Source organism: Caloenas nicobarica, chromosome 3 (assembly GCF_036013445.1).
Source record: "Caloenas nicobarica isolate bCalNic1 chromosome 3, bCalNic1.hap1, whole genome shotgun sequence".
Taxonomy (NCBI): domain Eukaryota; kingdom Metazoa; phylum Chordata; class Aves; order Columbiformes; family Columbidae; genus Caloenas; species Caloenas nicobarica.
The window spans coordinates 49,650,251-49,672,451 of record NC_088247.1 but is presented as its reverse complement, the minus strand read 5'-3'; the positions used below and the strand labels follow the sequence as shown (position 1 = coordinate 49,672,451).

The following is a 22,201-nucleotide window of genomic DNA, read 5'->3' as shown; positions in this document are numbered from 1 at the left end:
CCTACACACACCCCCGCACTCCCCCACCTCGGCATTGCTCACACTGTAGCAGTGATGCTGCCACCTGTTTGGGCTCTTCTGGAAGCACACGTAGCTTGTGATGGTGTCCAGAAAGCGCTGCTCGCCCTTGTTGTTGCCTGTTCTTGTTGGCACAAGCTCTGTGTGGGGGATCTCTTTGTGTTCTGGCAGTACATGTGTTGTACCTGCAGCTGTGCAGGCGGCCAGCCTGGTACGTCCTCACTGGTCTCTGCTCCCCCCTTACTGGTGGCTCTGCCGTACTGGGCTGCAGGCTCTCCTGGACTGTCTAGCCTCCAGCATGCGTTGCAGGGCCAGAAAACCATGAGGCGGGGCTCTGCTAGTGACCTCTCTGCCAACCTTGCCTTTCCCCCCGTCCCCATCTGTTGCTTCAAACAAAAGTTCAGGAAATACTGCATAAAATGCAGAACATGTGATTTTTGTATTAGTTGTTTTAGCCAGAGAATCAGCCACAACAGGAGCGACGTAAAAATGTAATGGGTAGTTATCCTGCCATCAGAAAAATCCACAGCACAGACCATTTGTCTTCTCCAGCAGTGTTCATCACAGTCCAATGGTGTTTGTACTGATGCAGCTCTCAGGAAAAGAGATGTGTTGAATTTTGCCCCCTCCTCACCTATTTACCTTGCTTCTCATCTTCCCATGGCCCCTAGGCTCCACATCCTCAGCTCCCAACACCACACCAGCAGTAGATGAGGAAGGCAAAAATACCAGGGGAGCTGGTCACAAAGGAGTCTGAAGAGATTTCTCCAAAGATGAGTTGTGCGTAGTTCCTACCTTTGGATCTGAGTATGAAGCACAAGGGAATCAGACCAATTTTGGCCCAGCTTCTCTGAAAAACACAGCTGATTAAAAGGAAAAAAAAAAAAAGAAAATTGTTTAATAAAATGCATGCAAAAGGCGAATGAGCAAACCCTCACGCTTGACTGTCTCGCACACCACCAACCAACATCCAGGCCTTCAGGCTACTGGCCAGCATGGAGCTATTGGCTCAGTTGGCACAGTGTTTGTGTGCTGTCCCACCTGCACCTCTGAGAGAGCAGACGAACATCAGCCCTCATATTCATGGCATGCCTGCACAAGCCCATCTAAAGCCATGAGTTATAGCCCCAGAGAACCAGACCCCCAGATATCCGCAGCTTGCATTTTTTCCGGGGATCGACAAGGGTTGTGCAGCCAGCCCCAGGATCTGCCGGTGGCGGGGGGAGCCAGTTGCCGACCACATGTGGCTGCTGGTGCTGCTGGAGCAGGGCCAGCTTCCAGGACAGAGGCTCAAGCGATGGCAGGCTGCTGCTGCAGAGGTCTCAGGCGTCGTGGCCAAGGTGAATTTTAAGAGAAGATGAAGTGGATTTTGACTAACTAAGATCAGTCCCATGAAGAAGTCTGAGTTAGAGAAACCGAGGCCAAAGCCGAGCACCCAACTTTTAGCTGCACCCGACTTTTAGCATATCAGGTAATTGACATACAGAAGAGGCAGACATTTTTGAAAGTGAGTAGACATCCACGAGCCCTCCAGCACCTTTGCAAATCAAACCACTGACATTTTGATGCTTAACTAGACCTAAGTTCCTGACTTCAAGCACTAGGGATTTGAAACTGTCCAGTCTTTTAATTTAGCAGGACTTAGTTGAGGAACTGCAATTTTAACTGGAAAAACGTATTTGTTTCTGAGTAATACTCTCTTAGGATCACTTACATGTAGAGCAGGAAAAATTTAACCCACCTGATGTTTTACTAAGTAAGGAGATGAGAATTTCCATGTTTACTTTGTACTCTGAGTCAAGTCGGATTGTGGCATGTAACAGAAGATCCAGGCCATCGAGCACTGGACGTGACGGCAGAACAGCGCTGGCAGAGAACTGTAAACAGTACTGTAACTGCACTCCCCAAGAGTGATTTGTCCACATTGTTACTCTTCCCACACTCCTGAAAGCTAAGGGAACTTTTATGAGAGGGTGGTGAGAAGTCAAAGTCAGTCTATTTCCAAATTCTAGAGTGTTTATCACTAGGGAACAGCAATAAGCAATGCAACTCTTTTGCCTGTATGTTAATACAAGGCACCAGGGAAATGTCTGCATATTTTTTGTACGTACTATGAGTTAATTATTACCACAAGACTTTTCTTTAAAGCCATACTGAAAATATTTTCTCTAAGAAAACAGTAAATGATTGGAAAAGCAAATAAATCAGTGTTTAAAAGCTTGCTATCTTACCATCCTTACCACAACTGGCTCCTGCAAGCTCTGATGATGGATGAGCACATTAGAACTGCACGTATTTAAGGCACTACAGGCTTTCAAGTGCCAGCAGCTTAAAGTACACTGTCAAGTTATAAATCACGGGCCGAAGTTGTGCCTTGACATGATTGCACTCCAAGCAACTCAAATGGTGGGATTATTTTTAAGTCCTTTCATGTTTCTAATGAAATATTAGGTTTGTTTTTAATTTACGTTTTTACCATGTTTGTTTGGTTTGCATTTTGCTCAGCTTGAGCAAGGAAACCGGGAGGTACATTTCTAATAAATCTCACTTCTGTTCATACGTGCTAACTGCGACTTGCAAATATCACAGGGAAATGTTAATTTAAAACATTTTGGTTTTTTAAACTTTTTTTTCTTTTATAAAACTTCAAACCTGAATTAAAATCTCTTAGCCTTCTCTTGGGATGTGGGACAAACCCACCCCTTCCCTCCTAAGTGTTTCCTTCTGCCCTACATGTTCCCCCCTCCTGTCCTCTCTGACTGTACTCCATGGAGCTATTTGTTAACACTTGCCTGCAGCTCTGTCCTCCTGCACGTGTTGCAGAATGCAACAGTCACCTGCAAGCTGGTACTTTGATTCCGTCTCTATTCTGATTAAGACTCATTTATTCTTTCATTAGGTGCAAAGTTTCCCATTAAATGGACGGCACCAGAAGCGGCATTGTATGGAAGGTTCACAATAAAGTCGGATGTGTGGTCATTTGGCATCCTACTGACAGAGCTGGTGACAAAAGGGAGAGTGCCATACCCAGGTAAGAAAACAGTCTGATCCCTGCTTCACCTGGGGAAAGGAGTGGAAATGAGCCATATGCTTACATTGGAATGAGTATTTATTTTCACTGGGCTCAAAGGAGGATGGTTATTGTGCGTAAGTTCTGCCTATGCTTGAAAGTGGTCCTGACTGAAAGCCACTGAGTGATGATCATGAAAAAAATGGCAACAGGACAGAAAATCCAATGTATTCATTTCTATTTTTTAATTGTTCACGATTCAATTAATTTACTTTCTAGACAAATAATGAAAGCAATGTAAAATTGCAATAGTGTGAAGCAAATAGCTCTCCACAGTATTGCATTCATTTTAAGATACAGTTAACCTCCTAGAGTGGCATTACCCCATTTATTCTGTCAGTCTGTTTCTGTACAGGGTTTGATGACTGTCTGAATGTCTGGTATTACCCAGTCTCTTTTTAGAAACTCTTAAATTTCAAACCTTGCTTTCAAAGTGGATGGAAAGGAAATAAAATAATTCTGTAATACGCAGGCCAGAGCTCATGGCAGGGTCACAGCAGGGCCAGATTCTCTGCATGGGGGAACCAGAGGCCCCATGGCTCTTTGTTGAAACCTTGCCAAGTATCCAATGGATTAAGATTTGTAGGATTGGATCTGCCTATGCAGAAAGAGTTTTTCATTCTGTTGCCCCCCTGAAGATCATAGGCATTTAGGTGAAGAGGAAAGGGATGAAGAGGAAAGGGGTGAAGTGAAAGCAGTGCCTTACATGGAAAAGAATTTAATCCCTTCATTTTCTTACCAGCACAGATACTAACAACAGGGCATCTAGCTGCATCTTTATTCTTTTTTCTGTTTTCTTTTTCTTTTTTTTTAATGTTTCTAAGTACTCACCAGTATGGCTGCATGCAGTGCAGCTGATTTAATGGAAAGTGCCCTGAAGCAGTTTCAATTTCCTAATCTGTGCCATGATCAAGCAGTCAGACCCATACATCAAACCGGGCAGGAGAAGCATCAAGGTGAAGTTCAGTTTATCCTGTGGTATCTCACGCCACATCAGAAGACTTAGCTCAGCAAAACTGAACTCCGAGAGTTTTACCAGGAATTTCAACTTTGCTAGCGCCTAGGAGCTGGTAGCTGATTTCTGGGAAGTGAATGTGGGGACTGCAAGGCTTCTTGTGATCAGCGGTGAATTTTGGCCTGATTAACAAGGAACAGCTTACTAAAGCTGTGACAGTGACAACAGAATGAGGTAGCAGAAATCGAGATGATGTGTTCCTGTGGGATGGATGACTCCCTCTGCCCAGCGGTTCCCCATGCAGTTAAAGAAAAGCGGGTGTTGCCACCACATGGAGTGGCTGTGTCAGTAGCCGGCACAAAGGTCTTCTTGCCATCAGGATTACTGGCAGCGTGTGGGAGAGCCGTGATTTCTGCGAATTTATTGAGGGTTAGATGCAGACATGGCATGGTGTGCGAAGGTTGAAAACGGAAAGATGTGTAAGACTCAGCTGATAACAGTGTTGCTCCCAGAGGGTGGGCAACACTCCTCACTGGGCTGCAAGAAGAGGAAATTCCTGGTCTTTCCCAGCAGAGTGGGTTCATAGGGGCTCTCACCAGCCGGAGCAGAGTTAAGCTAGATTTTTTTTTGGTGGGGCGGAGATGCTTAATGCTTTCCTTCTTATCATGTCCATGAGCACAGACACAGGAAAAATACTATTGCAGGCAAAAGTGACTCAGCTCTGTGTTAACTCACAGGTTCATAACTGAACGCAGTGGTGGCCATGGCAGCAGAGGATGTCTGCGCTTCCCAAATATTCCTTTCGTTCCCTGAAGGAGGAAGACACCACTGGATGTGCATTTAAGTGCTCACAATATATAACGTTTTGTAGGATCCATGACACTAATTTCAGGCATGGTCTGTGTCCTGAAAATGTGGACAGTTTTATTACATGGCAGTTTGAGCACATCAAAGACAACTAACCGCATCTCTCCTCTTTCAGTGCCGTCCTCCTCCTTCGTCCCTCACTGTGTAAAGCTCTCATACACTGAAAGTCCTTCCGGCTCACTCTCCCCCACCCATGCTAGGAAGACATCAAGTAGCTGGAAGCAATTTTTTGTGTGTTATATATCACAGAGTCAGCAATTTTCTGGATGGTCACATAGTTCCTCAGTTACACACCACCCGAGCTCTGTGCCAGGGCCTTTCCTCCCCACTGGGACTCCCACCCTCCTCAGCCAGGAGGCCTTAGCCATTCTCATGGTCACTGTCACTCCCCTCTCTGTCAGTTTTACTTAAGGGCATCTTCTGTTTCAAACTTGAATTTCCAAAATCCTTAGAGATTTCAATTTGGTCTCATTTCCCCTGATCCTAACTGGGAAAGCTTTTACAGGCTGAAGCAACGGTGGAAGGGAGCTGGGGCCTTCTCAGAAGGGTCTGTCTCTGTGTGGGGGTTGAAAAGAGAGCTCAGACTTCCCAAGGTGACAAAGACCTTCTGAGCCCCTCAGAAAAGACTATATTTTCCCCTGACATGGAAAGGGTCATCCATCTCCTGCTTCATGCTGGAGAGAGGAAGGACCTCCTAGTAGAATGAATTCGTGAATTCCTGTGCCTGTCTGGGGCAGGGAGTAGGGTTTAGATGCACCCACAGGGCTTTTCCTGCCATCATGGTATGGCTTGCATGAGGAAACCAGCCTGGGAGGCAGAACTCAGCCCTCCTCACCCAAGTCATAGTAGACAACCTATTGGTGAGAGAACACAGTTTGTAGGCACTGCCGACCACTTTGGCACCCAAGGCATGTGGATTTGCAAGCTCTGGAAAGGGTCAGCCTTGAAACAAAGAGGATCGTGGAGCTGTCACTCTGCTGTAATACCCGGTTTCTGAAATAGTTGTGGGCATGTTGTCCTGATGTTCCTGCTTACAGCTTGTAGCAGGCCGGCGGGGAGGAGGGAGAGGCCCTCAGACAAAGGGATTGCTCTCTTGCATGACAAGAGGTTATTTGTAGGATCCACCCCAGTCCTGTGGTAGTAACCATGCCTGCAGGGGACATCATGCCTTGGAGAACTAGGCATTGTTTTAAGCTTGTGTAGAAGGAGGGAGAAGCACAAGGAGAAGGACAGAAAGGGAAGGCAGACAGTATATAGGAATGGAACAGACTGTGTGGAACAGGACTTGGCATTCGTTGTCCCCCAGATTTCAACCAGTTCCTGTCCTGATGCCCTGTTTTGGAAGAGGGGCTGGAGCAGTGGTGGGACACACGAGCAGTAAAGACTTTGCTGTCAGAGGTGAAGGTCAGGCTAGAGTTCATAATCAAGCCTTGCCTCAGACCCTCTAGCTCCCTCAAGCAAGACTGACTTTTTGACAGGTGTCCTCATCTTCATCCTTCAACCAAGCCTGTTTCTCTGTCAATGGATGTAAAGAACGGCTGTGATAACTAATTTTATCAGAGCTTTTCCTAGTCTTCTCTAATGCTTTCCCATTCTTTTCACGAGGTAGCAGATTGAAATAAACAACTTTCACAGTCTTTCTGGGCATGAGGTTCTATTTCCATTACCACAGTGGGGAAATAAAAACTAGATATGGGCAGAAGAGGAACCAAGTTTAAAAAATAGTCTGCTTATTCGACGTTTTTCAGTGTTTGTTTCTTTCCCCTTTCACAAATTCCCCTTGGATCTTAGGTTTGGTTTTTTTAGTGGAGTTCAAGTGTAGGAGGCTGCATTTCTCTAGCAGTAGTCAGAGAATTTGGGGGTTTTTTAACATGTTGCCTTTTGGATAGGCAAAAATCCCAGCTGCACTAAACAAGCACCTCTGAACTTGGCCCTTCTGCTTTCTGCTGCACTTGTCACATCAACAGCATTTACATTTTATATCTAGCGTGGCAACCACCACAATACTATCCACATTGCTGCCTCCAGCCGGGCAGATCTTTGAGTCTGGGCTCCAAGCAACTCTGCAGTCCCTGCGGAACTGTGTTCAGCCTCCTCACCCCTGGGGAAAGCTGGGCCACAAGTGCCAGAGAGCTCATGGTATGCTGCCCAAGCCTAGGGAGAAGTACACATCCATTAGCCAGCATATGTGTGTGTGGCCTCATCATGGATGGTAGATAAGGAGTTGAGAGAGGTGCATACTCAGCACATAGCACAGATAAGCTCAGATGGGTTTCTTTCTAAGCAGGAAAGCTCCCCTCACAAATGCTGTGGCTCAAAGTAGCATCTCTTATACCAAGCAATAACTTAAAAAAAAAAAAAACAACACTCACAACACCCCAACATATGTTGATAGCCTAGCTTTCTAGCTTTGTGGATAGTCGTTGGGGGTTTTCAGGCCTTGATTTCTAAATGAAGTAGCATAACTTCCAGATTTTTAGAACTTGTTGCTACTTTTGCAGTCATAACTAGGTTCATATTGTATGCTGTAAGAACAGCATTATCCTTCAAAGGTTGTATTCCTTCAGGATCAGCTTTCCTGTTGCCTTCAGTGCACTATTGTGCCTACATATGGAATAATCTCCCTGCCTAAGCCCCATACCCCATCCCTGTGCCCTCGACTCTGGCTTTTCTTTGGGGCTGTCCATGGAAGTTAAGAATTCTGCTTCTAGATCAAACGGAACAAAACCCAAAAATCAACCTATCTCCATTGTCCCTCTCTCTTTTGAGAGCATGATCTCAGTGCCAACATGATCCAGCCTCTCTGGAGGTTTACGCAGTTTTACCCTCTCAACTGTAGTGGGCCTTGAAGCAGTATAACTCTCAGTCCAACAGAAGAAAGCAAGAATAAAGTGACTTAAAACCATCACTGTCCTCAGTGGACTTCACATAGCTCAAAGTAATCTATATAGCCTATTAGCTTTGGATGTGGGGATGCTGCCTGGTGACAGTCATGTTTCCCGTCCTCTGCGAGAGCAGCGTTGCCTCGATCGGTGCTATTTGCACATCTGCTGTGCTCCATCTAGTCAAGCTCGTCAGGGCACTCCAAAGCATTCTCCAGTGTTTTCTTTAGCAACAACTGGAAACTTTACATCCTTTTTTTTGTCACAGTCAGTCTTACCACTGCAGCTTTCCTAGGAGGAGTCCAGCAGCATTGCATTTCTGTCCCTAGTCCATGCGGGCCGTAGATTTTTATTGTATTGATCATTAAAGTGGCCATATCCTGTGGCATCCTAAGACTTTTGGATACTTCACCAATAAAGCTGGATGGTGAGAGATTATCTCATTTTTGCTCTTCTGAGGGAATAAAAAGCTAATGGAAAAAACATCTTTTGGAAAACAGATGTTTCCTTCTTGGTCCAAATGGTAGATGTAGAAACACGGTGAGCACAAACTGATTTTTGAGCTGCTGAAATACCTGTAGTCTACAGAAGAATATTGCTGATTAGTTTATTCCACAGATTTAATATTGCTGAGTAGTTTGTTCCATGGATTTAAGGACTTTAGGATAAAATTTTAAGGGGTGTAGAAGCATACTGCAAGCAGAATTTCATTTATTATTTACTAAAAGAGTCGGAACTCTCGGGTATTCATTAAGAGAGAGCAGTTGTACAGACTGCTCAAATATTCTCTCTGTGGTGTTAGAAGTGCAGATACAACAGGCTCTTGCTATCAAAAGAGAAACACTAAAACTTGTGGGATAAGCTAAGCAGATCTAGATAATAGGTTTGTAAACATAAATAGATCTTTTGAGAGGTAAAAAGTATATCTGAAACACTGCTATTTTTTTAAGTCTGGCTAACAATCCAATCAATTTTTTGGGGAAAAAAAAAGTATTTGAAACTCCTTTTTTAAATTAACAGCACATGTAAAAACCGACAGAATTTCTTTGGCAAATCCTAGGTACTACAGCCCTTACTGGATGTATGAATTCCAGTAAGGAACCTGAGGATGACTTGGTTTCGTTTCACATCTGGGTTTTACTCGAAGGGAGGAGAGAGGGGAAAGGAGAGGAGAGGAGAGGAGAGGAGAGGAGAGGAGAGGAGAGGAGAGGAGAGGAGAGGAGAGGAGAGGAGAGGAGAGGAGAGGAGAGGAGAGGAGAGGAGAGGAGAGGAGGGGAGAACATATTCCTGGTTTATACTCTGATGAGAAAACCTACCATGACTCACTTTCAGGGACAAAAAGTGGCTGTGATTTCAGACAGCAATGTCTTTTTTATGTTCTTTTTTTCTGTTTTAGTTTTTTGTTTGTTCTTTTTTTTTTAAAAAAAAAGGTAAGTGAAGAGATATTTATGTTTTTCCTACCCCCCTCTCTCTCCTCCGGGTTTTTCTTCCAGCATACAGTTCGTTATCAAGTTTCAGAGTGTGCTTTGTAGCACTGAGTAATGCACTCAAAAATACCAAACATTTGATATCTTAGAATAACAAATCAGTTGAGAAGGAGCTTTTCTGCTGCTGTTGCTTCCACTCATGTTGTACTTAAAGGGGTACTGCCAAAATAAAACCAAAGAATGCACTTTGTTTGTGGTTTAGGTATATACAATAGACGAGTTACTGGTAACACTTATTTTTGTAGCCTTTAATATGTAAGGGAAGCAAAGCACTGAAGTTCTTACCCTAAAACGTAAGGTAATTCAGCTGATTCAAAGACAAAGATATAAAAAAGGGTGCCGATTTATGTTTTAAATATAAATTTTTAAAATGAATATTGAGAACACAATATGAGCAAATGCCCTTTTCTTGTAGTGTCTTGAAAACAGCAAGGCCAGAAGGTTTGTTTTGATGCTGCCTTTGGGTTGGTGATGACTAACAGACCACTAGTGTTGCTTTGTAATTTAATAAAAGAGTAGAATCTGTTTGAAAATGTTCTTGTTGGATAATGAGGAACACCCAAACGTTTGTTGAGTGTGCGGCAAGCTTTTCTGTTTTGTCATGAGCCTGTGTGACCTAACAACAAGAACATCAGTTTGGAGTCAGTACTACAGGAGCACCTTAACTCTATGTAGTGTGATGTCTGCAGAGGATCATTACCGCTCTATTTTTATTATTCTCTGGAGTCCTAACCACAGACCACTTCAGGTGCCATACAAAGCATTTGCTCCTACTCGTAAACATGTAACACCAAAAATACACTGGGTAAATGCAGGTGATAAATCAAACACAAGGAACCAGTGCTAAAGTGTTGGTCTGCAGGTTAGGAAATACTGCAAATCAGTAATCTGACCTTTCTTTTTGCAATTCTCACTGCTAAAGGGAACAGTAAGGAGATGTTTGTAGGATGAGGCAGTTTTCTGGGGAGATTCTTCCATGTGTATAAGAAACAGCTCATCAGAACTTGTTGGTAAATGGAAGGTGCTGCAATAGGCTGACCAGAACTATGGGTTGACCAGGCCATGGCCAAATGAGAGCCTAAATGCTCGTGGGGCAGCCTGTGAGAGGCTTTGAAAGTAGAAGACAAGCATCTTGTATTTCATGTAGAAGGCAACAAGGAGCAAGTGGTGAAACCATGCAAGGGGTGGTTACAACAACAAGCTAGGAAAATGGTCCTCGCAGAGACACCACAAATGGATATCAGCAGGAGGAAATTGCCTTGTTAAGATAAGAGGAAAAGGTGTTTTGTAATCCTAACATGAGATGAGAATCTAGATGTGGATGGCCAGGAAAGGCTGTATTTTGCAGATGCTTCTTTTAAAACATCTTTAAGAATTAAACACAGCCAGGACATGAGGACACAGAGTAAAGACCAAATCCAAGGACACAGCTAAGTTACCAGCCTAAATGCCAGGCAGTGTAAGGATATTATTCTCACTAGTCAAAGTGTAGAGTAGACAAATGAGTCTGTATTGAAGAAGATGGTTGAATTATTTCTCACAAATAAGTTTACAAAAAATACAGAGTAGAGGGAAAAAAGACGATCCCCTCGGTCCTGAAGGTGGGACAAGGGAATTCTTTAAGACGACACCCTGAAAGAACAGAGTGGACGAAACCCAGGGAAGATGTTGTCATGGAAGCCAGGGGAAGGATAAGCTAATGGAGAGAGCAACATCAAGCTGCTGGTTTCTAGATTTGGTCATGGAGGAACTTCAGTGTCCCTCCTTGTTCATCTGCAGAGCTGCTTGGTATGACCTCCTAAATGAGGGGAGTGAAGCCTGCAGATATTTTTCAGTGGAGGACTGGGGCAGGGCTTGCCAACTGGCAAGCCACAACGCAGTCATCGTGCATGCTTTCTCTGAAATACTTCTGCATGCCTGCGGTGCTAGTCTTAATCTTGGTACTGTTAAAAAGCCAAAAGAATTACTGGAAGAGCTATTTAAACTAAAGTCAAGGTTGACTGCAATTAATGTACGGTTGAAAAAACACTTCAGCAGAGGGACCTAGGGCTGAAGGGATTGCATGAAAAGACAAAGTAGCAAAGGGCCTGGCTTGCCTCTAGAGACAAGCAAGATGGTAAAGTAACTTTTTACCTTTTGTCAGAGAGAGCTGTGGTTCTGCAGTGGAGCTGTTTAGCTTGGTGGTTGACTTGTCTTCTGAGCAACTTTGTTCTCCTCTGCATTGAGATGGAACAGTGCAATATTGTAGAAACAACACTAACCAGCACAGATCAAGGGAGTGCAGAGCAGCAGCAGTAAGCTTCTAAACCAGTGTTGAAGGTAATGCTGCTGGACATCACTCCTAGCCCGAAGTAGCAGAGTTTGTGTTGAAGTTACTGCAGCAGGACCTTACAGAGCACTTCAATAAAGGCCCGCGCTCAGTGTGAGGATTTAAAAAATTCATCTTAATTTCTAGAATTTTGAATAGGATTTGTTATTTTCTTTAACCGCTTCATATAATATATTTCACAGCTATTGTTGTTGGAGAGAGAATGTGCCAAATCCTGCCCATTGTGAGTAAACCAAGAGGGTAACCATGGGAGCAGCATTTTACTCATCACTGGATCCTAAAACCCTTTACTGAGAAAGGAAATAATCTAGGTTACCTTGCAGTAGATGGAGAGCAGAAACAGGACATTGGAGTGGGGTTTTTTTGCTTGTCTGAACCAGAAGAAATTAGTATGATTGAGAAAAACATACGTATTGTCGTATGTATTGTAGAGATAGTTATACTCAGGCTACTTTTTCTGTAATTTAACAGTGTGGATTTGTCTGCCCTTTACAGGCATGAATAACCGTGAAGTCTTGGAGCAAGTAGAACGTGGTTATCGAATGCCATGTCCTCAGGACTGTCCCATCTCCTTGCACGAGCTTATGATCCACTGCTGGAAAAAAGACCCAGAGGAGCGCCCAACTTTCGAATATTTGCAGGGTTTCCTTGAAGACTACTTCACTGCAACAGAACCCCAGTACCAGCCTGGTGACAACCTGTAAATCCCTGGTCTCCAGACACTGTCATGAATTACCAGGTATTTCTCAGCCCTGCCCCACCTGCCCTTCAGCTTCCAACTTCGTGATCGGCTTCTCCAGAGAGCAGCATCTTCCAGCACCGCCGTGCACATGAGGGACTGAAGCTGGGAACTTCCACAGCCCTTGCCTATGACCACTTGTCCTAATAATCTGAATGTCCTGGATGAAAAGGAGAAAAACATGTGTTTTTTCTTAATCAAAGACTCCAAAACTGCATTGTATTGATGTTACGTAAACTGCAAAACCTCTGTTCATTGTAAATAGTAACTCAGTGCCAATAACTGATCCTAGTGCTTTCCTTTTTTTAAGACGCGAAACCTATGTGATTTTAACTAGTCTTCTCCTGATTCAACTAAAAGTATTATTTTCCAGAAGTGGCCTCTTTGTCTAAAACATTTTTTTTCATGTTTTAACAAATAAAAAAAAATCAGGACAGGTGTTTGTTTTTTTGCTTTTTTATATATAAAATATATATAATATATATACATACCTGTACATACAGTATAAGGGTGCTATTGCAGAGGAAACTCATTTGGAATTGAATGAATCCTGCTGCAGCAGTACCCAGAAAGCGATAATTTTACTGCAGACATGAAAACACTGGCGGGATTCTGAAAGCCAGTGATCTAATTTTTGGCTTTTGCCAAGCATGATTTTTTTAAATTGGATTGCACTTTTTGTTTATGATTATGTACCTGTAGATGGTTGTAACTTTGCTCTTTCAGGAATCATGTGCTGTATTTACAGTAATGTTTCCAATGTTTGACAAGTGTGTGATGATTTGTTCTTGAAATTAAAACGACCATATTTAAAGCAAGAAAACTACACCATCACCGTTTGAACTGGAAAACTGAAACTGCAAGGACTTCTTGTATCAAAACATGTATACTGAAACATTTCGAAAAGATTTATTAAACAGTGTAACCACATTCAGATGGTCTTAAAATCATAGCATTTTAGCCATGTCCACCTGCTAAATTGTTGGTCATGCAACTAGGATTTTTCTGTTTTATGTGTAACATTTTTCCATTGTAAAATAAGTGTGTTAAATGTCCTGTACTGCTAATGAAATTACTTTCCCTATGTCTGCAAGTTCTCCAGTGGAATTACTATGCACTTCTTTACATTTCATGGAGGATGCACAGAACAAAGTATTACCTTTTCAGTTGTCTGTACCAGCCTTGAATTACTTACATTTAACCAAAAAAAATTTCCTTTCTATTTCTATTGAGTTTTTAATACTGAGTTGCAAATTTTAAAGTCTTAATTACATTTTGTTATGGTTTATTTGCAAGTTTACATTTTAAAACTGTTTAACTTTCTTAATTTAGTAATTAAAAAAAAGAGCATTTTACATTTGGATAGTTGTTCTTTTGTTTAAACTGTGGAGATAATGGTGGAGATGAGATAAAAACTTTTCAAGAAGGAGTGTCGTGCCATTTGGGCATCATATTTCGTAGGAGTATGCAGACCAGTCACCTGTGGGACATCATTTTCCAAATTATAAAGTCAGTATGTTTTAAACAGTTGGAGTTCAACTGTAAGGACTATGGTTGAATGCATCGCTAGTCTGTCATTTCTCTGTTCTACAAGCAATTTATTCTTTAATAGTTCTGTTGCATTTAACGTGAATACTTTTACAAGTGTTGCAGGAAAACATTTTCTATGCCTTGTATTGCTGTTATTGCTTTAAAATACCGCAGCCAAGTAAGACTTCCGACAGTTGAAACTTTTTAAAAAATTATTTAATACTTAGATTGTGAATTCATATTCTGAATACTCACCCATTTTCTAAAGAGAACCTTCTTCTGTTCCTGAAAACTAACCCTGCAATGAATTGAGATTCAGAGGAAAAATTGTCATCATTTTAGTATTTTCTATACAAAACAGACTGAAAATCCTCTTGCAAAGGAGGTTTCCACACTTAGCCTTTCCTGAAGTGTGAATTTATATGGCAATGTTGCTTGTTACCAGATTTCCATGATAAATTGGTTAACATTTTACATGTAGAGTCTATAAGTAATGTTATGTACATGATATATTCAATGTTGCTGTACCTGTAGCTGTGGAGTACTGAAGAGGCCATAATTCTTGTGGGACTTTTGGTTTCCTCTTAGTACTTACAAAGAGAGTCGTGGTCCTCTTTTTTCCCACAGCTACGCCCTCCCTCCCGCCTTAAAACATCATCCACTGAACCGACGACTCCATAGTAACCCAGCGAGCTGGCGAAGCCAAAATGTCCTGTACTGAGCCCGGTGCGCAGTGCCAAGGCACAGCCGTGCCGCCACCTCCCTCGGCAGCCTTTGCTGTGCCACCAACTTAAGTACGGTTTCCATCTGCAATGCAGGACGAGCCTAAAACATTCATTCTGCCTGTGTTTCTCGTTGGAAGTAAGACTCAGATGGGGCGCTGTTGGGGTTTTATGGCCTTTACTTCTGATTCTTGGATTTGTTGTTTCTTGTATCGCATTCGGTCTCTGAGTACCATGTTGGTCTCTGCCGCATCTCTGCCTGCAGCTGGCTTGTGTGCGGACTGGTGCCGCTGTTGAGTGGCAAATCCAGACCATTTCTCATCGGTAGCTCTTCTGCTTCTTTTTCTTAATGTTGGGAGTTTTGTTGTTTGGGTTTTTTAATCTCTCAAATAAAAACATTAGCAAAAATTTAAACAAGGTTGTTAGCATTTTTGCTATAAATTAATAAAAACCTTTCTTTAAGCACTGCGTATACACACAGATAGCTGTGTGGTGACTGTAAAAGAATTATCAGATTTAAAATACCCTGTTCTCTCCAATATTTTTTTTAATGTAAGACTAAATAAATCCCATCCAGGTAAAAACAATTGGCCAAACGCTCCCCCCACCAGCACACCTGACTCCCAACCGGTCCGTGGTGTGGCAGCGAAGTTCCAGAAAAGGCGACCTACCAGCAGCTGAAAGGACTCTGTGGGGTGACCCAGGCATCTCTAGGCCAGGTTTAACAGGCCCAGGAAAAATGAGAAGCGAAGATGCAATGCTGCTGCAAAAGGGACTGTTTAGTACAGTTAATGCCTGCTAACATACTTCTATGGCAAAGAAATGACGTGAGACTTGGTGGGTTTTCAAAAAGGTCCAAAGTTTGTCAAAGGTGTGAACATGATATTCTTTGGCTCCTGCAAACAGTGTTCGGCTTAGTTCTATGTGGCATTCTGGGTTTGATTTAATTACCACTGTAGAAAAGCAAAGTAAATACAAAATGGAAAAGTAATTAACTGCTAAAATTACAAGAATAATCATAAGTGGAAAATCTGCCTCCCATGTGAGTGTTTCTCCTGAAGCCTCTAGACTGGAAAGGACTACCTGCAGATGGAGAAGGCAGATTTCTAAATGTATTAGACCTTGCCACATAAGTTCAAGGTGAGTGGAAAATTACTCAGATTTATTTTAAAATGCACCATCCTTTTGTCAAATGCTGCAATAAAAAATGCAGTACACTAATGAATGCTACCACATTGCACCCGAGGGGTTTAACAGCCTCACACGAGGCTGAGCCCAAAAGCATGCAAGAGCTATTAGGAGATACACAGTAGCTCCACTTCCAACGTGTAGACAATACTCATTCATCAAAGAAGGCTTTTCCTGTCTAATGGGAAATTACCACCAGCAGTGCAGACAAAAGGATATTTATTTTCTGCATTCGTGTCAGTTTGAGGATCTGTCTGTCTTTCAAGAATAATTGAAGTCTGTTTGTAGCTCAGAAATCTCATTGTGTTCTGCAGGCTCAGTAAGCAGTGATTATAATTTCCTGTGACTCATATACAGGGAAATTTTATCACTGAAGGGGCTCCTGTCAATTGGGGCAGCATTCCCTGCCATCTTAACTGAAGAAAGGGGCACTTCAGTTTTGGATTTTCTTGCACAGATCAAACTAGAACCCGTGTTCTTTCAGCAGAAAAGGGAAAAAGGGCCCTTGCCAGGATGCCACTGGCATAGGGTGTTAGTCTGTCCCTCTCAGTACTTCTGAATTTGTCAGGAGAACTTCTGACAGCTAAAACCAGGTTACTGAGGTTCATTTTGAACGTTAGGGGGGAAATGCTCACTTCGTTTAAGTTTCTGAGGTATTTTCTCTTGACTTTTAATACAGCCAGTGTTCTTATGTATGTATACATATATCTATAGCTCGAAATACAGTTTGCACATGAAAACATCTATACCTACACAAGCATCAATCCATCTCCTTGTATCCCTCCCCTGCAGCTGAATGCTTAAAAAAAATGTAAGACTGGGATGTGAATAGATTAGAGGACAGAATGGTGTTAACAACAAAAGAGGTTCTCTTTTTTCTTTTTTCTTTCCCTTTTTTTTTTTAATAGCTTTCACTCTGTGATTGGTTATAATCCCTATCCCCAGGCCAGGAGAGGGGTGGTAGCAGCAAGTGCTGCTGCTGCAGCCCAGTCATTCTGTGGGTGTCCAGTTACTGCAAAGAGCAACCTGCAGCTGATTCCAAACTCGGGGAGGGAAAAAACATTTCTCCGGAGGGCACAGCTGCAGCTTGGGTCCTATGGTGTGAGTATGCAGGAGGGCAGAAAGGGGAGGAGAGGGCCCTCCCAGGAAAAGCAGGTCATCAGCTGTCAGGCTGCACATCATGTCATGTAGAGGGAGGTCCAAAGGTTGCAGCACCAGCTGTGCTCGCAGTGCCTGTGTTTTGCTGTGCCTGGGGATTGAGGTGATCAGATTAGAGCAGACTGGTAAACCTGAACTGCGGTGTCTGTTACCCAGTGTAAATACCTTCTGTGTTACAGGGTAAATAGTATATGTTCACAATGGGGGGAAAAAAAGTCACCGGTCTGGTGTGCCTGTGACTGAAGGGCAAGTGTTGCCTCTGCCTGACCAGGCCAGATGGGAGTTTGATTATTTGGCTCGTTGTTGGGAATAACTCGGCATTAAGCTCTGTGAATAGCTAAAAGGGCAAAGAGCAAAGAAATGAGATTATCTCCTTCCTCCATGGCCAGGCTAGAGCTTGCCAAGGGCTCCATTTTGCTTTTTTGTGCATCAGCATTTGTTGCTGAGGCCCTGCACCCAGAGTCTTGTGAAGTTTGCTCAGCTACTTATTGTCACAGCTTCACACAAAATCCCTGAGCCTTGTAATGGATGGATTTTCATCTGGAAAAAAAAAAAAAAAAAGAAAAAAGGATAAAAGGATGCAGGGAAGATTTCTGACCATGTTGTAGCCCTACTCGCTGACCCAGGGGTTCACCCACATGATGGAGACCTGCCCAAAAGCCCTGGCTTCATTCACCAGCACAATTCAGGCTCTGGGCTGCCTTCCAGTCCCGCTACGCCACTGGATTTCCCCAGCTAAAAGTTGCTGCTTGTACAGGAAAGGTCGCTGGTGCTGGAAAAAGGGTACAGTGGTCCCAGTACGTCCCTCCTGGCACTGTGCAGGGCTGGAGCCGTCCCTGCCATGGGGCCAGGATCCTGGAGGGGAACAGCAATGCAGCAGGGTCCTGTGGCTTCCCTGGAGACACCTTTGGCTCCCAGAGCTGCCACCACGCTCCTGGCCATCGGCAGCAGCTCAGGCATGACCACATGTAGCTGCAACTGCGTCTGAGGGTGACTTGGTAGGGGCTGTGTTGGTACAGCCCACAGTCCCCAGCCCTCGCGACGATGGAGAAGCAGAAGCTAACTCCTGCTCTCCTAAAAAAGCAGTGGCAAAGAGCCAAATCAGGAACCACTTTGCATCTTAGAGACAGAGGACTAGGTATGTTTGATCATACGAGAGCTCAAGTGTTCTCTCAAATTCCCATGCCACCCAAAAGCAGCACGACCGCCAGCTGAGCTTTGTATATGATCTCATATACAGCCAGTGTATAAAACACATACCGCATACTGAACATTTGCATATGTTACACATCTTTTGTTCCACTTGGGTGGCCTTCTCCTCCCCTTCCCCCTACCTCTCGCCCCATTACTCACCCACGCAGCTCCCCTCGCGTTATTCTAGACGTGTCATTTCTGAAGGGCTACACATCCCGGTCCTGTGGAGAGTGGGGGCTCTGTTAATTGTCAAATGTTGAGAGGGTAATGATCAATGGATGACTAATTGGAAGCAAGAGGGGATAAAATAGGTATTACTTAGCTTCTGCTGTTAATTAAGAGGATGCATAATGCTGTGGGGAAAATCTTAACAAATGGCAGGAGGGTTTTTGTCATTATGAAAGGTTTAATTAGAAGCATTGCAGAAGCTAACATCCAGGTACTGCTTTCTTTCCTTTCAGGTGTCTCTCCCGGGCATGACTGAAACATGCCAAAGCAAGAGCCTTAAAAAATGTAAGTGGAAAATATTTTTGTAGGCATGTGCCTAGCAATCTAAACATCAAGACAGGGAAGAAAGCCCCAGTTTCACTCGTAGTGCAAAAGCAGCAAGGGGTGAGTCAAATGCAAGAGAACCAGAGTGGGAGTGTCATGTGCATTACACTGAGGCAGATGGGATTAAATGCTCATTGCAATGTCTCCAGATGAATTCACAGCACCAATGTTAAAAGCAGAGCGACACAACAGTGCTTTATTTCAACAGATAATCATTTGGAAGCAAAAACTTTTATGATTTAGTTCTCTGAATATATAGATGCAGTAGAGAATACAAGAAGCAGCATTCGATATTGACATTATCTTCCTAATCAAAAAAGAAATACTACAAGAACTAGCAATGACTTTTTATAAAAAAAGCTCCATATTAGCTGCCTTGACAATTAAAACACTCATCCTGCACTTGAATATTAATCTGTACTTTCTATGATGGGCCAAAAATGACGCATCACATTCTGCTTGTAAATAAAGTACAGATGAGATACTAATTTAAAAGAGTTTAAAGTCTCATCCAGCTTTCAGTGAAGTGAGTAGGAAGACTTCAGAAATATAAAACAGGCTTTCAGAAAGCAATTAGGATGGCCTCAGTTTTGGGGATGTGGGACACTTTTGAAATGCTGAAATGAACTTGAATATCTCTTCTCTAAGTTTCCTAATCCAAAAATGCGTTAGTTGATAGTTTCTGCAACTTTGTGGGTGAGTACTTAGGTTTGGGCTGGACCTCATCTTTGCTTTGAAACCCATTCAGCAGACAGTGCTGTTAACACAGTTAGCAGGGCGTGCCTTTCATGTGGGGTGTGGGTTTTTTTCTCCTTGTTGGGCTGCTAAGAAAGCACATGAAGCTCAAGTTAGAGGAACTGCTCCAAGTACCTGCTGGTTTCTGGGGTTTGGCAAGTTTAAGAGGGGACAGAGACTGGTCCTTCGGTCACAGCTGCAGACACCATTAGGTCTGCAGATGTGATTTCTGGACCTGGAAGCAGTCACGTGAGGGCCAGATTTCACAGCGTATTTCCCAGCTGCTATGTCCTTAGGAGCCAGGCTGCTCTGTGCTCCTTTCTTTGGGCCACAAATACCACTCCAAATGAGGATATGTACAAGTGGTCAGGGTGGAAATAACCCCAGGAGACTAAATGCTGAGTGAGCTAGCATTAATTCCCAGAGGCATTTCTAGGTGGCTAAGCAAAATATATATGGAGCTACTTGACAGAGCCCAGGAAAGGGCCACAGAGATAGTGAAGGGACTGGAGCATCTGATGTATGAGGAAAGATTGAAAGAAATGGGATTGTTGTGACTGGAGAAGAGAAGGCTCAGGAGGTATCTCAGCAATGTATATAAATACCTGAAGGGAGGGTGCAAAAAGGATGAAGCCAGGCTCTTTCCAGTGACAGGACCAGAGCCTGAAATGAACAGCCTGAGGCTTTGTGACTTCTCTATCCGGTCACACCCCCTATGCTTCAAAGGCATGCCAGCCCCCCAGGCCCCCGCCAGACAGGGACTCTGGCCGAGCTCTGCTGGGCCAGGCCGGTGTGGGTCGCAGCCATGACCTCCCTCCTCTGGCCTCCTACAGGGGTGGTAGGTGGCCGCTGTCATTCGCTAGATGTTGCAGCCCTGTGTCCAGGGTACAACCAGTGGAGAACGGGTGAAGACTGTCCGTAACTGTTGTCGGCAAGGGAGGCCGCTCCACTGAGTGAAGGAAGAGATGTTGCATGGCTGCATGGCAGAGTCCTTAACAAACAAATCCCACAAATGCAGGTACTGGTGCAACATCCCCTTGGGAAACTCTGCCTGCCGTTGGCTGCCCACACTCCCTGGGGAGCCGGTCCATGCACAGCAAACACCACGCAAGTCCTTTGCATAAGCCCCAAGAGGGTCGGGCACTCCTCAGACCAGCTGTCCTTCCCCGCTCCCAGCCTACCTACGTTCACAGAGGCCCCAAATTTAGCTCCTACGTGGCCTTGAGCCCCTCAGCACTCTTCCCCACCATGACACGCAGGCTGCAGCGGGGCCATCGCTACTCCTGGGCGGGAGGCTGGTGGGGAGCTGGCGAGAGAGGCAGCCACAGGAGCCAGATTTGGCACGACTGGAGGCTCAGGCAGCCCTGCTGAAAATGCCGGCCGTCAGGGTGCTCATGGTGCAAAACAGCTGTGCAGCAGAGCCGCCATGCTTGAGCCCAGACCAGAGGGATTAAACCTTGAGCTGACTCAAATGACTGCGGTTGTAATGCAGCCGCTCCGGCCACAAGCATCGACTGCCCATCACATCTGCGTCTGGCTGGGACCCTCTGGCAGAGCAAGGGCTGCCCGGGCAGTCTGGGAGCAATGAAAGACAACTCAGGAATATCCTAAAAGGGAGGCTTGGTGTCCTGCTGGCACATGCTTTCGTGGAGGAGGGAAGTGGGGAGGGAAGGAGGGGGCCAGGACCATCAGCGAGGAGGGCCGGGCTCTCATGGGATTTCCCGGGGTGGAAAGTAAGCTCAGTCTGCGGGGCGTCACTGCACTGCCACCAGTACAATCATGTTTAGTGCTCAGTTTGGGGGCATGCACTGCTCCCAAATGCTTGAATTTTCCCTCTGGATATGTAGGCAGTCGTCCCCTGAGAAGAGGAAATAAGTGCTTGAGTCACAGCTCTTGTTCATGACCACAAAGAGGGGCTGGCAGAGCAGGCCGCACCTGGAGAGGGCCCTTCCCGAGGCGGGAATGCCAGGCAGGCAGCTCCCTCCTCCAGCCCCAGTGCCATGGGAAGGTCGAAGGAAGGAGAACCGGTGGCACTGCCCAAGCGAGGGCCTTGGGGATGGTTTAGACGTCCTGGGTGTGCAAGCTGGCCAAACAGACATTAAGGCAGCGTGTGGCGGCAGCCCATGGACGCCTGGAGGATGAAGAGCCATGCACGAGTTGCAGCCAAGTCAGATTCCTCCTAGGGTTGAACTAAGCAAATGTAGGCTAAAGATCAGGAAGAGCTTCTTAGCAGGAAGATGTGGGAGTCAGGAAAGCAGTGTGGGCTGGGACACACAGCTGTGTCCAGCGGGTGCACTGGGACCGCTGCTGTGGAGCACAGTCAGTGTGCCGTACTGGGGCTCTTCGAACCCCGCCACGCTGTCAGCGCCAGCATTACTTGGCTTTAAGGAGCTGTGTAAATATATAAGGGTTTCAGCTTGTAGGAAAAGTGAGTTTCTGCTCCTTGGAGGTGCAGAGAGAAACTTGGAAGTGTCTTGAAGTCTAATCTAAAAAAAATACCAGACGAGAAATTCCTTTTTTTGTTCTTTATATAGTTCTTACAACCATCATGTGATTGTCTTTAGTACTCTGATTCACAGTTGGTTTAACATTTGGCATTGACAGTAAGCAACCAAGTACTAAAAGCAAAGGATGACTTTCCTGGCGAGGCACGCCATTTAGGAATCACACCGGGTTTCCCCTACAGCTATTCATTTATCTGCTGGGCTCACGCAGAGGCAGCCCGGCTTCCTACGAGAGAGGGAGCGAGCCACACACAGGCATTTCAAGAGAGTT

The 22,201-nt window shown here is 44.5% G+C and overlaps 1 protein-coding gene across 4 annotated transcripts in view; it reads left to right on the top strand.

The window, feature by feature from the left end:
* FYN (FYN proto-oncogene, Src family tyrosine kinase) overlaps window positions 1-14,994 on the top strand; it is a 141,743-nt gene extending 126,749 nt beyond the window's left edge. For all 4 annotated transcript variants that reach the window (XM_065630543.1, XM_065630545.1, XM_065630546.1 and 1 more), the window contains 2 exons: window positions 2,918-3,049; window positions 12,104-14,994. In XM_065630543.1, the coding sequence (XP_065486615.1) occupies window positions 2,918-3,049; window positions 12,104-12,312 (341 nt within the window). In that variant the 3' untranslated portion in view covers window positions 12,313-14,994. The remainder of the gene's footprint in view (window positions 1-2,917; window positions 3,050-12,103) is intronic.
* Window positions 14,995-22,201: the final 7,207 nt, after the last annotated feature.